Source organism: Bos taurus, chromosome 11, assembly GCF_002263795.3.
Source record: "Bos taurus isolate L1 Dominette 01449 registration number 42190680 breed Hereford chromosome 11, ARS-UCD2.0, whole genome shotgun sequence".
Lineage (NCBI taxonomy): Eukaryota > Metazoa > Chordata > Mammalia > Artiodactyla > Bovidae > Bos > Bos taurus.
The window spans coordinates 74,974,194-74,990,094 of NC_037338.1; the positions used below are offsets into that span (position 1 = coordinate 74,974,194).

Consider the following 15,901-nt stretch of genomic DNA (forward strand, 5'->3'; position numbering starts at 1 on the left):
ACTCCTCCGACGCGGCGACCCCTGCGTCCCTGAGCCGCGCGCAAGTGCGCTCCCACGACCGCGTCAGGCTGAGAGGGAACCTGGAAAGCAGTAGCGCCCGCGCCCGCGGGTAGATCCTGGTTTGCGGGCGAAGCTAGAGCGCTTCTCGGTGATGGGCAGCTGCCACAGCCAGTAGCTGGGCTAGTCGCCCTCTCGCCCCGCCTTCCCCTGCGTCCGTTGACGGCCGCCTGCGCCTCAAGCCAGGCCTTGGTGGAGCGTTGGGCTCCTTTTCCGAGAGGCTGCTGACTTCGGTGGGTCTGCCCGCGCCGCTCTTCCCCAAGCCCTCAGTGCCTCCTGTGTGTCTCCCCTTCAGACAACCAGACCGGATTTAAACCACCCCCCGCTCTCTCAGTAACTCCGCTCCAGGGAACTGTCGAGGGCCAAATCACCACGATGGGAGTGGCGGACTAGGGACGCCTGCGCTTAGGATCTCTTGGAAGGACGAGTGTTTGTGGAACTCGCCCCCTATGAGCACCGTCCAAGAAGACTTGGAAACTTGTAGGAAAAATGTCGCTCTAGGTTCCATAAGGTGTTTCTGTGTGCTGTGCTTGGTCGCGCAGTCGTGTCCGACTCTTCGCGACCCCGGGGACTGTAGCCCGCCAGGCTCCTCTGTCCATGGGGATTCTCCAGGCAAGAATACGGGAGTGGGTTGCCATACCCTCCACCAGGGGATCTTCCCAACCCAGGGATCGAACCCAGGTCTCCCGCATTGCAGGTGGATTCTTTACGTCTGAGCCACCAGGTGTTTTTAGCCCCTGAGGTATTGATCAGTGTCCATAGTTGGTGCTGATGCTAGTCAGAGGGAAAGGAACGTGAAGACTCAACGACTGCCATATCTCATTTACTCTTGTTTACTTCAGTAGTTCTCCATTTAGTCAGGTTTCTTGTTTTAATCCTAGGTGATTCTGATACAAACCGTTGACATAGAAAAAAATTATGAGCTGTGAATTTCCAAATTCAAAACCCTCTGTGTGAACTGATTTTCTGTGATTCTGTTTTCCTCTTCTTAGTACTGGTGGGCACCGGATGGTGGACCATTTTCACTCTGCATCTTTTCAGTTAAAGCTGTTGATATTAAGGCTGTTCTCAATGTCTTGGGGACATCTTTTAAAAGACTTTTAAAAGCTAGCTAGAGCAGATGATTTCAACTGCAGTTCCCTTTTTTTCAGAACTGAGGGAGCATGAGCCATTTGCAGAACTTACTGTTAGATACACTCCTGGGAACAAAGCATGTGGACAGTGCAGCCCTCATCAAACTCCAGGAGCGGAGCCTATGTGTAGCATCACCAGGATTTAGTGTAAGAAAAAAACAAGTTTGGCGTAAGAGTTTAAGTCTTTTTCTGTAAAAAGGCCATGCTGCTGCTGCTACTGCTAAGCTGCTTCAGTCGTGTCCGACTCTGTGCGACCCCATAGACGGCAGCCCACCAGGCTCCCCCGTCCCTGGGATTCTCCAGGCAAGAACACTGGAGTGGGTTGCCATTCTTTCATCCAATGCATGAAAGTGAAAAGTGAAAGTGAAGTTGCTCAGTAGTGTCCGAATCTTAGCGACCCCATGGACTGCAGCCTACTAGGCTCCTCTGTCCATGGGATTTTCCAGGCAAGAGTACTGGAGTAGGGTGCCATTGCCTTCTCCGAAAAAGGCCATAGATAATACATAAAGGAAAGGGAGTGATAACATTCCAATAAAACTATGAATACTGAAATCTGAATTTTATGTATTTTTACATATTGCAAAATTTTTTTTTCAACTTTTTAAAAATGTAAAAACCATCGTTAGCTCACAGGCCTGTGTAAGAAAACTGGTAGTGGGTCAAATTTGGCCAGTTCCCCATCGCTTGCTGATTTCTAGTCTGTTTAACCTCTGCAGGTAATGCCCAGTGATGTCCGAACACTTGTAAATGGGTTTGCCAAGAACCCTTTGAAAACCAGAAGAGAAGGACTGTATTTCAAGGAGAAGGACTACAAATGTGTCCGGGCAGATGACTATTCTCTTTATGCCAAGAATGTGAGTGTTCAAGATGTGAAGACAACTGGTAAAAACTTTTGAGTTTGACTCCGTTTTCTATGCCTCTCCTGATCCTATCTTTAAAACAGACTAAGCGTGTTACCGCAGTGGCAGTATTTGAGATAGCCAGCAGTCTAGTGCCATGAAGGCTAACAGAGCCTGGTTTTGGGAAACATTCATTCCGGATTTTACCAACTGCATCTTGCCTGAACTATCTCTCTCCACTGTAACTCATCTCTCATACTCAATATTATCCTTCTTTTAAAAAAGTGGTATTACTCTTGTGCTTAAAACAACTGTTGGTTCGCTGTTGCCTATAACAATTAAGGGGATGATAGTCGTATTTCTGGTTGCCCTGTATTATGGCTTAGGCACACTTCACCCACATTATACACTAAGTAACCTCATTTACAGATGAGGAAACTGAGGCTTAAGAAGGTTCAGTAACTCTTCCACAGTCACAGCAGCAAATGGAGGTGCTGGGATTCAAGCCCAGAGTGATCTAATTCCAAAACATATTTCCTTTCCATGACATCTGTTGTTCTCACAGGACAGGGAAATACTACAGTCAATTTGGGAGCTTTCTCAGAATACACATGCTGTTATTACAATAGTCTGAAACTTTTTAAGGAAACAACTAAATTAGTGAAAAAAGTAAGATTATCCAAAAACAAACGTGAATATGAAAGTCAGGAAATGGTGAAAAGTGTGGCTGGAGGGTAACTGCTAGTCCTGTTGTTAAAACCAAGAGAAGAGCATTGTTTTATTTTTATCCAGGAAAACACTGGTGTGATTGTTGTGAAGACCCATCTGTATCTTCTGGTGGCAACTTACTCTGAAGGCATGTATCCTAGTGTCTGTGTGGAAGCCACAGAGAAGTTGGGTAAGTTTGTTCCCAATGCCTGTCTTTCTTTGCTGTGGTAGTAAAGTCTTCTGACTGCAAGTAATGCAGTCAAACCAGCTGAGTCACAGGAAAAATGGGCTCCAGGGACTGGAATACTGAATCCTTCTTTAGTCTTTCCTCCTAAGAGCATCGGCTTTGTTACATCCCATTGCAAACTGCCTCCTTTCCTCATGGTGTCATGGTCAAGCCTTGCATCCTCTTAATTTCTTATAGAACCCTGATCTGACAAGTCTTAGATCATATTGTTTACCCTTATATCAGTCAGCTGGGGATAGGAGGTGGGAAGGGCAAGGTAAAAAAAATGCAAGAGATGTAGCTGCTGGGGGCCATTCTCTATAAAAGGGCCTTCTACAGAAAAAGAAATCACTGTGAGCCAGGCAGCTGGCTTCTTGGTGTCTAGTGGATTTCCTTTCCATGCCTGTGTTTTCGAATAAAGATCTAATGTAGAACTGGGAAATTACAGCTATGAGAGAAATTATATCTATGAGAGTTTTAATTGTATTTTTTGTTACTTGTATTTTTCTCTATCAAAAATTGTGCATAATTATAGAAATTTTGGGAAATATAATTTTTATTATGGAAGATTCTAAGAACATATAATAGACAATAGACATGGTCTCCCCAAACAGACAATGAACTCCTTGAAGTCAGGGACTGGGTCTTAACTATCCAGTCATCCTTGTATCTCCAAGTACTTAACACAGTGCCTAGTATATGGTAGTCACTCATGAATTTTTATGGAATAAATGAATGAATCATAGTGTTATTATCGTGAATGAATCATGTTGTTATTATTTACTGTTCATCAGTAAATAATATTCAAATAGTAACCATATTCTGTTTTCTTTCAGGAGACTATCTAAGAAGAAAAGGGAATTAAGTCATCAGAGGACTATGAAAGATGGCTTTTATGATTTTAGAAGAAAATTATAGATCCTAAAGAAATAAATGCCTTATTTTGTGGTTTTAAAACACTAGGCAGAAGATACTGAAAAGGAAGAATGAATTAAGGAAGCAATTTTTCTTATTTCAAGAGGCCTTCTTTTTAAATTGGAATTATTTAATCCACTTTATCTTTTTTCTTTAGTGTTGTTCATTGGCATGAATGTGAGGCACTGATAGTTTCACAGAGCATATCTGTTGGAAAACTCCTCTATGAGTCTCTTGTATTCCCACAAATATTGTTGGATATGCCAAGAATGCAAGAATGACTGAACTTAAATCTCCAGTCCCTCTCCCCTCTCCAGAGATCAGCAGTTGGGGGACCAGGGACAAAGGCTAAAAATATTTATTATATCACTTCTGGTCTTAATGGCAAAGTTGTACCAGGTAAAAAGATGGATATATCTTGCTATCTTAGCCAGATTAAGTATTAAACATTCAGTTCATCTCAATCATCCCATCTTGTCCAGAATCTTTGCTCACCATTTGGCTTTCCATGTAGCTCTATCTAGAGATTTTGGGGTCAGACCTCATGCCAATGATTTCTCCTTTTAAATTAGAACACTGACATCTGAGTTTTATAACTTATGTGGACTGTGCACCTATTCTCCACATGCTGACAAACTGAGGTTTTGAGCCTGAAAGGCAGGTCTGATCTTGGATCACAGTGATCTCTAAAGTACTGAAGCTATCATGAAGCCTCTTGGCTGCTCACATTTCCCAGACACACACACACTGGACTGCTGAGTGTCAAATGGAAGCCTTTTTCATAGACTTCATCAAGGCGAATGCCTCACTGTCTAGAGTCCTCCTATGTAGCATGCTCTAGGTGCTTCCACAATTCTTACCACAAAGTTCCGGTCAGGCTCAGCTACTCAGACCCACAAAAGGGACCCTTTGATGGCAGCTCCCTGTGGAGGTGCCTAGGGAGCAGGTGATGTTCTGAAACAGGGGTCTCCGAACAAGGAAAATTTTTGTCTTGATAATTCACAAAGACTTGAAATGGTACATACAGGCATGAATGTACTCAAGGGATTCATTTTTTTCCCCAGGTCCCCAACTTCCATATGTACTTTCCTAAAATTTACCTGTTGTGATTGAGCAGTAATGCCAGTTCTCCCAGTATGCAAAAGAAAAGCCTACTCTCATCCAGCCCCAGTCCTACTGTAATACTTGGCTTGGAGTGTAAGAACTGCAAGGTACCAAAGGAAAATTCTCAATTATTTTTAAATGTAATGAGCTCTTCCATCCTGTATTGTAAAAAATACATCATATGTGAAGAAGAGTCCCATGAGAATAAATCAAAAAGTATCATTGAGAAATAGTGAAAATCTTTGTATCATAATTCATCCAGGAGAGAAAGACTTCTCATCTTATCCTCGTTTCTTAAAATACAGAAACAAGACAGTTTTCATAAGGACATGAAATAACATGATTACTTGAAAAATGAGAAACCTTTTCTGATAGAAATATGAGTTGGCTGATTAGTTTAACAATGGTGGCTGGCTTTGCCAATAAGAATGTCACAGATGTTGATAAATGGGTTAAGTTTACAATACCAAGATGTCAATTAAAATAATTTTTTTAATTAGCTTATATTGGAGTATAGTTGATTTACAATGTTCCATTAGTTTCTGCTGTACATAAAAGTAAATCAGTTACACATATACATATAGCCACTCTTTTTTGGATTCTACTCCCAGATCATTAGAGTATCGAGTAGAGTTCCCTGTGCTATACAGTAGATTCTTATTGGTTTTCTATTTTACACATAGTACTGTGTATATGTCAACCCCAATCTACCAATTCATCCCTCCCCCCCAAATACAAACATATTTAGAAGGATTTGGTCCAAAGAATTGTCTTAGCAAAAAAGTGTATTGGAATTAACACTTTTACTTTCCACATCCTCCTGAATATATCAGTTTAAACAAGGGGCCTCTAAGAAATAGAAGCAGAAATATAATCATTTGATAAATCTTTGCAAAGCTTTGTTGGCAATAATCCCAGAAGCTGAGAACGACACATACGACTGGGTAACTAATCCCTTACAGGTTGAATGGTTTCCAAATCTTTGCTTTCAACAAAATTGAAGGAAGTCTTAATTAAGTTGCCAGCTAATACACCACTGAAAAGAATTTTTGATGATAAATCCTTATATGGTTTTTATCATATAACTCAGAGGTATTCAAATAATTGGCTGACATTCCTATAAAGAAATTTCTTTCCCTTCTAATTTATGCAAATTAGATTTCTCAGCGCTTGTCCATAAAAATGAAAAAGATTAATGCTGAAACCAGTCTCATTCAACCAATAATTAATATTCATCCACAGATGACATAATTATTTGGAAAAATTCAACCCCACCAATGGTCCAATAAAAATTTTATATTCAATAATTATTAATATTTAAAATAATACTTTTACTTTGGCAACGCCACGCAGCCTGTGGGATTTTATTTCCCTGACCAGGTATAGAACCTGGGACCTAAGCAGTGAGAGCAAAGAGTCCTAACCACTGCACTGAAAGGGACTTCCCCTAAAATAATACTCTAAATAACATAAAAGTAATTCAAAATAATGTTTTGATCAGCTGTGAACTAATAATATTGTAATGATAAGTAAATCCAGAAGAAATTTAACACTTTATAGCCCTACAATCACAGAAAAATTTAAACTGTCAGGTTACATATATTTTGTTGCAGACAAGAATGATCAATAAAGCATAAAATATAGCAGGATGTAATTTTTATGCAGAATGAAAATATAAGTATTGGGAAAAAATGGAATTTTAAAACTTCCAACTGTTAAAGAACTTGTTTGGGTACTTTTTAGTGGATGATTATAGTATCAAATTGCTCCAAAATCCAACTGCACTTGATACATTTAAAAGCCTGATATGAGTTTTAAATGTCAGTATTTATGACCAGAAATCATCTTTTGTACTACCTTAAATGTAAGATGAAAGATTTTAGATATCAACTTTAAAATATGGGGAACGCAGCTTTTAAAAATGCTTTTTGTCTATTGATGAAGACCACTGCCTGGAGTAAGAACTGTCTTGGGCCCTGAGTAATACAGATGGGTCCCCAGGAAGATGGCAGAGGCAGGTAACCAAACAGGCAGCCCCACCAAGCTGACTCCAAGCTCTTCCCTTTCCTAGAGCCTTCCTGAGTCTTTGCCCTCCAACCTCAAGGTGGAGTGCCCATGGAGAGAGGGGAGGAAGAGCCCAGACAAAGTCCTGCAGGCACAGAAGTTGGCATGGTATCCAGAGGTGAACTGCCCCAGCTCCTCTAGGCAAGGACCAGTTGTCAGCACTGAGCTGATGGGCTGCCCAAGCTTGGGCTTGGTTACCACAGAAGCTGCTGGTTTACACAGAACCCTTCAGAGGACATCTGGGAGAGATTATGCCCTCACCCCCATTTAACTTTCAGGATAAGCAGCAGCACCTGTACCCTCACATCAGCTGGGTTTCTGGGACACATGCTTCCACCTCATTCCTAACACAGATCTTGCTTGTTCTGCTAAAACATGAACCTGTAGGGAGTCCCTCTAAGGCCAGAGATGTGGACTGTGGAATACTGCCGCAGCAACCAGTCATCTAAAACTTACCACCCAATTCCACAACTTATATTTTGACAAAAAGGGGCTGGAGCAGGGATGTTTTAAGGAAATCAACCTGTTTTTGTGGTTTCCAGTAGAGTTCTCTATTGACCCTTTGGGAGGTTAGTGTCCTCAGAGATGGACAATTACATATTTCATAAGGCCTGTTGCTCTGTGTGGCTTGTGGGATCTTAGTTCCCCTATCAGGGGTGGAATCCATGCCACCAGTGATGGAAGCTTCGAGTCCTAACCACTGGACCTCCAGGGAAGTCCCCTGGGTCTTATTCTTTAATTATCAGGGAGTCAGCAGTATAAGTTCCTGCCCTCCGTGGGACATGGTCTGAGACACTAGAGCCTACCCCCCCCAAAAAGTAGCAAGAAATACCCACCACAAAGTTTCCAGAAAAGGCCTCCTTTGGCCTTTTGGACCTTCCCTCTGAATACACTGTTGGGCTTCTTCCGTCCCTTTTCTTGCAATAGTGGTTTTGACACAGATGACGAGGAGGGACAATGGCTGACAGGTGTTTCTGGAAAATAGGCCTTATAAAAAATATGTAACTTGGGTAGCCTTCTTGCAAGAATGCTCAGGAGAGGAATGTAAATAAAGAGAAGGGGAGTTTGTAATTGATGGGACAGATGGTTGCCCCAGGCAGTCTTTCCTTCTACTCTAGAGCCTTGGGCAGGACCATGAGATAGTTTGATTCCTGGCTCTGACATTCATCAGCTATGTGCCCCTTGAAACCAAATTAATCTTTCTGTTGATACATCTCAATTCCTTTTTAGTGAAGTGTCATAAAACTCAAATAAGAGAACACATGTGAAGAGGCAAATTATAAGGCACTGCAAAAAAAAGTTACCTATCTTTTTATACAGGTGCACATACATGTATATTCTTCTAATCCAGTGGCTTGTAACCAGGAGCAGGCGTTTTTTTGCTACCCAGGGGATATCTGACAATGTCAAGACATTTTTTATTGTCACAACTGGAGAAGGGTGCTGTTGATATCTAGTGGGTGAAGACCAGGGGTGCTGCTAAACACCCCACGCTGCACTGGGAAGTCTTTCAAAACAAAAAATTATTTTGTCCAAAATGTCAACTGTGGCAAGGCTGAGAAACCAGGCTAAATTGCCTCACTGGGCAGCATCTTCCAGGGGCCATTTCCTCATCCTCAGGAAAGACAGGAGAAATCACAGAAGTTTAAAGAATCCCAGGACTGCTTTTATCTTCCCTTTCCCCGCAGTGTTCTCTTTTTTCTCAGAAGCACCCTGCTTGCCCACCTTACTCCAGAGACCAAGGGCAGAAAGAGACTGACAGCACAAACCGGCCAAAAGCCTGGCCAGGCTGGGAAATGGACCCGTCGCCTGCCAAGAGTTCCGGTTCTAGTTCTCTTAGAGGGAATGATTCTCAAAGTTGAGTGCTGTAACAGCATTTCATGCTAAACCAAGGGAAAGACTAGATTCCAGAGGCTCCAATTTCACAAAAATCTGATTTGCCGCCACTAGCTTTGCATTTTCAAGGGAGAGAAGGAAGGGGAGGGTTGATTCTGGGCAACCCCACCCCCTGCACTACCCAGAGTGCAGCCTTCCACCTCCTAGGACCCGCCGGGCGCTCAGCACCACGCCCTGTCACCTGGAGCAGCAGCAACAGCAGCAGAGGGGCCGGGCCTGGAGCACGTAAGGAGCTCACACAGGCTCTAGCGATCCAGACAGGTGGGAGATGCCAACTCAGAGGGAGTGAAAATTGCTTCATGCTCTTCAGTGTTTTCCTGTTCCGCCCGCAGCCAGTCGGTGTGGCCAGCCTCCCTGCACCCCCACCTCAGCCGGAGCCTTCCGCGTGGGGTTGGCCTGGAGGCGGCAGGGGCCTCGCTGGAAGGAGAGCAGGGGCCGACGGCCAGACGGATTGAGGGAGGCCGCCGGCCGGCAGCGGGGCGCTGGAGCCCTGAAAGAACTTTGCTATACCCTGTGTGTCCTCAGAGACCATGATAGCTGTGCACTTTGACAAGCCGGGAGGACCAGAAAATCTTTACTTGAAGGAAGTGGCCAAGCCCAGCCCAGGCGAGGGTGAAGTCCTCCTGAAGGTGGCAGCCAGCGCCCTGAACAGGGCGGACTTACTCCAGGTACCCCGGGGTCTGACAGCAACTGGGACTGAGCAGGGCAACGCGGTCTTGAATAAACATTCACCAGACAGATGAAGGAGACTAGGCACTGCCATTAAACGCTCATCATGACCTGCTTCGTTGGGGTTCTGTAACTAGAACCATTTAGCCTCCCTTGTTTACACAAAATAAAGGGGTATGTGCACAGCAGAGGCCACCCTGTGTCATTCCATTGTCTGTCCGCTCAGGCTTCCAGATGTGTTGGTGGGGTGGGTATTAGACCTCCCTGTATCTCCTTTGAAAGTGAAAAAGTGAAAGCGTCAGCTCAGTCTTGTCTGACTCTTTGCAACCCCATGGACTGTAGCCCACCAGCCTCCTGTGTCCACGGGACTGTTCAAGCAAGAACACTGGAGTAGGTTGCCATTCCCTTCTCCAGGGGATCCTTCTGACCCGGGATTGGACTGAGAGGATAACAGGCAGGAAGGCCAGGGGTCTCCAAATGGAGGAAATAGGCTTCAGGTGTCAGACATTTTTTATCTCTCTCTTAAGTGGCAGGAGGAAACAAGTGTTAGATTTTTTTTCCCTTCTCTATACAAATTTTAAGAGGTTTCTCTTAAAATTCTATGTTGCCATAATGAAACCTGGTTCCACCTGAACTTTTCTCAAACCTTAAGCTAACCAATGCGTTTTTCTTATAGAAATGTTTAAGCTATGTTAATGAACTATGTATTTACCCTAGACTCTGTCTTTCAAGTCAGTTCCGCCTAAGATTCAGAACCTAAGACTCAGAACCAGTCTTGACAAACCTGCATGTTTTACTCATACATTGCTCTCCTAATCTATGTTGATGAAACTATATATTTACTTGGAAACCTGTCTTTCTTCGAGATTTTGGTTTTATGGCCTGGGATGACTCACCTGGTGCCAATGTTATCTCAAAAGGCATGCTGTGGGTGAGGGGCTCGGTGCTGAGTTTTGAGACGTCTCCTTTCTATAATTAACAGCTTGCTAGTAGTTATGTAACATCCGGCTACAGACTAGCAGGGGGGGCACTCTTCTTGCCCCCTTCTGATGTCTGTGTCAGACGTTCTCTATCTCTTCTATACTTTAATAAAACTTTATTACACAAAAGCTCTGAGCGATCAAGCCTCGTCACTGGCCCCGGATTGAATTCCTCTCTTCCGGAGGCCAAGAATCCTGGCGTGTTTTGTGGTTCAGCAACAACCTTTCAGAACCTAGGTCTCTTACATTGCAGGTGGATTCTTTACCGTCTGAGCCACTAGGGAAGCCCCGCCTCAAAGGTTGGCATCCTCACACCAGGAGTCAAACCAGGGCCGCCTGGGTGAAAATCAGGAATCCTAGCTGCTCCTCAGGCAATCCTGTTCACCATTTGTACTCTACAGATAAAGAAACTGAGAGTCAGAGAGGTTCAGCAATGAGCCCAAAGCCACACACTAGTAACCAGGGGAGCAGGGATTCAGATTGAGGTCTTTGTCTTAAGGATTCTGAGTCTGTATTCTTTCCACTCTGAGGGTTCCAGAGCTGGCAGGGGGCAGTGCTCTTAAGAACTTTCTTCCAACTTCTTCTTGAAGCACTAAACTGGGCCACCTGCATTTTTTGAAGTGATTAAGAAATGTACACCAGAATCACAGGGGCACTTATTCAAAATAAATAAGGCAGGGATCCAGGCATGTATACTTTGAAAAAGCATCTCAAATTGTTCTCATGCACACTCCTAGTTCAGTCCCTCTGGTCTCAGGCCTCTGACAATTGTGAGGCATGAGTACAGAGCCTGGCACTTGATATATGAGATATATCATTAGGAAGCCCATGGTTTAGTTACTAGTCTTGCTATTAACTTGTTTTGTTACCCTGGTTCCCCTGACCAGGTCTCAGTTTCTTCATTTGTAAAACAAGGGGTTTAGATGATACAAGGACTAGAGTGATACCACAAGTTAGACATCCACTGATTATGGGACCTAGTCTCTTATTTGTATGAAACAAATTACCTCCCCTCTCTTTTTTCTCGACTTAAAAAACCTAATTTTACCCTGAATTTTGTTTTAAAGGGGGAGGAGGGGAGCTATGGGAAGGCCAGGGATGCTGACACAGATTTCTGATCATGCTTACTACCTAGCGTGTCCTCTTTCTGCAGAGACAAGGCCAATATGCCCCACCTCCAGGAGCCAGCAACATTTTGGGACTTGAGGCATCTGGACATGTGGCAGAGCTCGGAGCTGGCTGCCAGGGACCCTGGAGGGTCGGGGACCCAGCCATGGTTCTGCTGTCTGGCGGGGGTCAGGCTCAGTATGTCACTGTCCCTGCAGAGCTCCTCATGCCCATCCCAGCAGGGCTGACCATGTGTCAGGCTGCAGCCATCCCAGAGGCCTGGCTCACTGCCTTCCAGCTATTACATCTTGTGGGTAAGGACCAGTGCACCCCATGCTCACTCCATACAGCATAGTTCAATTTATTCATTTATTCATAACTCAGCCACCTCAAAACCCAGCAGTCCTGAAGGGAAGCTTTGATCTGGCCACTGAGCAACAGCCAACCCCAGCACCCCTTACTTAGTATCAGATCCTCATACTATGTAGCAATGGCTTGATATTGAGGCTGAAAATCGTGGTTAGCAGATAGAAAACCTGGTGAGCACTGGATAGAAGGCCTGTGTGCATCTTCACACTGTAAACCCAGTAGTAGTCCCTGCTTCTCAGTCTTGCTAAGCTCTCTGAGAGCCCTAGTGCAGCACAGGGAGCCATTCAACTAACTCTTTAATTCCTCCTTATTCCCACGGAGGCCAGCCAAGAGCTCACGTGAGGGTCTCTGCCTTTGGGGAAATCAGTGTAACTGGGAAGACAACCACAGTGTTTGGAAGGGTGGCCCTGTCTCTAACTACAAACTATAACAGAAGCTTAAGGTGAGAAAGGTTCGTATGGGCGAAGGTCAGAGAAGGCTTTCTGGAATAGAAGGACTTGAAGGGTGGTACAGCTGTGATGGACAGAAGGCATACCAAGGTGGCCTAAGAGCATCAAGGTGAGATTGGCTGCTTCACTCTCAAGCGAAGGATGGGAACTTCCCTGGTGGTCCAGCGGCTATGACTCCACATTCCCAATGCAGGGGACCCAGGTTCAATCTGGTCAGGGAACCAGATGCCACATGCCACAAATAAGAATTTGCATACTGCATCGAAGATCAAAGATCCTGCATGCCACAATGCAGCCAAATGAATAAATAAAAATAATTTTTAAAAAAGACAGCAAGAGATTTCCCATTTGGTGGTTCCAGGGCCAGGTGATCATGGTAGAATAAACCAATGTGGTAAAGGTACAGCAGTTGCAAAGTAAAGAACATGGTTCCTATACTTTCTATCACAGGAAATGTTCAGGCTGGAGACTCTGTGCTAATCCATGCAGGAGCAAGCGGTGTGGGCACAGCTGCCATCCAACTTGCCCGGATGGCTGGGGCTACTCCTCTGGTCACAGCTGGTTCCCAGGAGAAGCTTCAAATAGCAGAAAAGCTCGGAGCAGCTGCTGGATTCAATTACAAAGAAGAGGATTTTTCTGAAGCAACACTGAAACTCACTAAAGGTAAACAAAGCTTCTGCAGTTCAGCAGGAGTTTCAGAGATAATTAAATAAAATTCTCACCAGCCACAGAGTTGCTTCTGGATCTGTTTTCCCTCTGCTAAAAGCACAACACCTGCCCAGGCCAAATTCTAGTACTCTACTGTTTGACCACTGGAGACAGGCAGGCAGTATTTAGGACTAAGGTGATTTTCATGGGCATTCTTGTAAGTGATATGATTCATATGCTTTTTACAAAGGGGATAATCACACAGAGTTGGCCTGCAATTACTCAGGACCTCTTTTTCCCAACTAGGCACTCTGTATTGAATTAAAAGGAGGTAGGGGTAGAAACTAGTTTGGAGCTGGTCATAGTAGGCTTTGGTAGGTAGCTCCCTAAGTGGGTAAGTAGATGTGTATGCCTCTATATTCCAGAGCCAAATCTGTTTATATTTGGCTCATCCCATTCCATTTTTTGACAAGAATCAAAAAGAGTTAAAAAGAAAGCTAGCAAAGCCATGATTCAGAGAGCCCCGTGCAGACACTTCATAACTTATATATGGACTAGCCTGTACTGTAGGCTGGGGTGGATCTCCCCTATTCCCCTGGGTGCCAGTGGGTCTCTACTTATGTGGAGGTCAGGGAAAATACCAGATCATGGTGTTGTCCCATTTCCCTCTTGCTGTGGCAGGGATCATATAATATGAACTATATCACATATATATGATACACTTCAGCTCTCTAAACTCCATTTACAACCATGGTTCTATAAGCAATGCTCTGGGTTCCAACCTATAGATTTACTGCTTGCACTTGTATATATTTATACCCATATTTCCACAAATATGCCATGTAATCTTCTTTTGCACTAATCTTTCTGATTCTGACTAGCATCACAAATCTGTGTTTCATGTGAAAGGTGCTGGAGTCAACCTCATTCTAGACTGCATAGGCGGCTCCTACTGGGAGAAAAATGTCAACTGCCTGGCTCTTGATGGTCATTGGGTTCTCTATGGTCTGCTGGGAGGAGCTGTCATCAGTGGGCCTCTGTTTTCAAAGCTACTTTTTAAAAGGGGAAGTCTGATCACCAGTCTTCTAAGACCTAGGGACAAAAAGGTGAGTGATGGGTGAATATAAAACATGTGATTTAACTATTATCCAGAAAAGTGTGATTCATTCACATAATCCTGAGAAAGGATCACATATTAAGTTGCAGAGCCTGTAGAAATTTGCCCCCCTGTGGATAAACTGGTAACCCAATTTCAAGAACTAATTAAAATTGGTTGATGAAAGCCTCAACATCTTGGAAAGAGGGTGGCTAATACTTAATATAGTATGTAAACTTCACATAAAATGAACAAAGCCTTGACTATATTAGGAAATATTTCTAATAGTACCAAGGCTTTTGTTTGCAAAGGCAGAACTGTTCTCAGTGTGCTAAGAAAACCTCTTAGGTAAGTGAGGTTAGTAAGCTTCTACCTTTAAGAGTTTATACATTCCTGAAATCGTGTGGCATTCCAGCAGGTGCCAGCTTTGGGAATGTTTCCTCACAGGGTTTCACATCTGCTGGGGGATAACAGGGGTTAAGCATCTCTTTTGAATTGAGCCTATATAAGTCCTCTCTATGGCTGCCTCCTGCTTGAAGTCTTTATTTAAAAAGAGTCCTTCAGCTTTCAGTGACACTAGTATCTTCTCCAGGCTTGATCTTTACCTGGTACACAATCGAGCTTACAAATCTAGAGGCATGCACATACATGCTAGGAGTGAGGTGATTATTACATACCCTTGTGTGACTTCAGATGTGTACAAGTTTCAGAGAAAGCAGAAACGCTAAGCAGGGTGGGGAGTGACAAAGAAATGCCTCCGTCCAGACTGATGGTCTTCTTTTCCTTAAGTACAAGCAGATGCTGGTGAAGGCTTTCACAGAGCAAATTCTGCCCCACTTCTCCACAGAGGGCCCTCAACGCTTACTGCCGGTTCTGGACAGAGTCTACCCCGTGGCTGAAATTCAAGAAGCCCATGAGTACATGGAGACTAACAAGAACGTGGGCAAAATCGTCCTGGAGCTGCCCCAGTGAAGAAGTGGGTAGTACAAGACAAGGCTACCTCTCCAGTCTTCCGATAGCAAACCTGGAGAAAACTCTGTACACAGTCAGGCAACTGGGCGCCACTCCAGGCTCGCCTGTAACCCCCTATTTCTCCCGCAGCCTCCTCAAATTATCAGTATAAAGCTGGTCTAAGGAAATAAAGAGTGGACTTGACGAGTGGCGCGTGGACTGCAGTCGCCGGCTGGGAGGCGAGGTGGGAGTCGGGACAGGCATAGTCGCGGAGATTAGAGTAGAGGCCTGGTCGGCTCACGCTCAATTTCGGGGGCCTGCGCTAGCGCCAGGGCTTCTGAGTACCAGATACAGTGTCGGCCACAACACAATCAGCCAGAACCCTGCAGATTCGGCTTCGCGCACTGTCAGAGGCCCGGACGCATGCACACGTCCCCTCGCACGTAGCGCGCGGCCTGCAGCCCGGGATCCCACTCCACTGCCGGTCCTCTCCCGCAACTCACCAGGGTGCAGACCCACCTAGCGAGGCCCGCTTCCGCCCTGCGGAGCTCTCCTCAGGCCTCGCCCCATCCAGACAACTTCCTTGGTTCAGGGTCTCCCCGACCGGAACACTTCTTAAGCCCAAGTCCCGCCCCTTCCGGTTCAGAGCCGGAAGTGCCTTGGACTTTCGCCTTTCAACCTTCCGGCCTC

General features: G+C 44.7%; 3 protein-coding genes across 7 annotated transcripts in view; 2 read left to right on the plus strand and 1 right to left on the minus strand.

Moving 5' to 3' along the window:
- The window catches only part of FAM228B (family with sequence similarity 228 member B), a 42,431-nt gene extending 26,630 nt beyond the window's left edge, over window positions 1–15,801 (minus strand). For 4 of the 5 annotated variants that reach the window (XM_059890986.1, XM_059890985.1, XM_059890984.1 and 1 more), the window contains exon 1: window positions 7,883–8,929. In XM_059890986.1, coding sequence (XP_059746969.1) covers window positions 7,883–8,210 — 328 coding nt within the window. In that variant the 5' untranslated portion in view covers window positions 8,211–8,929. Of the gene's footprint in view, window positions 1–7,882; window positions 8,930–15,730 lie in introns of those variants that run through there. The other variant, XM_059890989.1, reaches the window with a different exon arrangement.
- Window positions 26–3,889, plus strand: PFN4 (profilin family member 4). Its single transcript, NM_001075377.2, is given in 5 exon segments — window positions 26–290; window positions 1,209–1,337; window positions 1,907–2,044; window positions 2,822–2,927; window positions 3,800–3,889. Coding segments are annotated over 4 exon segments (390 nt in total). The 5' UTR covers window positions 26–290; window positions 1,209–1,220; the 3' UTR covers window positions 3,829–3,889.
- On the plus strand, window positions 9,366–15,415 carry TP53I3 (tumor protein p53 inducible protein 3). Its single transcript, NM_001075378.1, has 5 exons — window positions 9,366–9,610; window positions 11,745–12,012; window positions 12,967–13,179; window positions 14,074–14,270; window positions 15,050–15,415. Exons 1-5 carry the CDS (start codon window positions 9,473–9,475, stop codon window positions 15,230–15,232), a joined length of 999 nt encoding a protein of 332 aa, NP_001068846.1. The 5' UTR covers window positions 9,366–9,472; the 3' UTR covers window positions 15,233–15,415.
- Window positions 15,802–15,901: the final 100 nt, after the last annotated feature.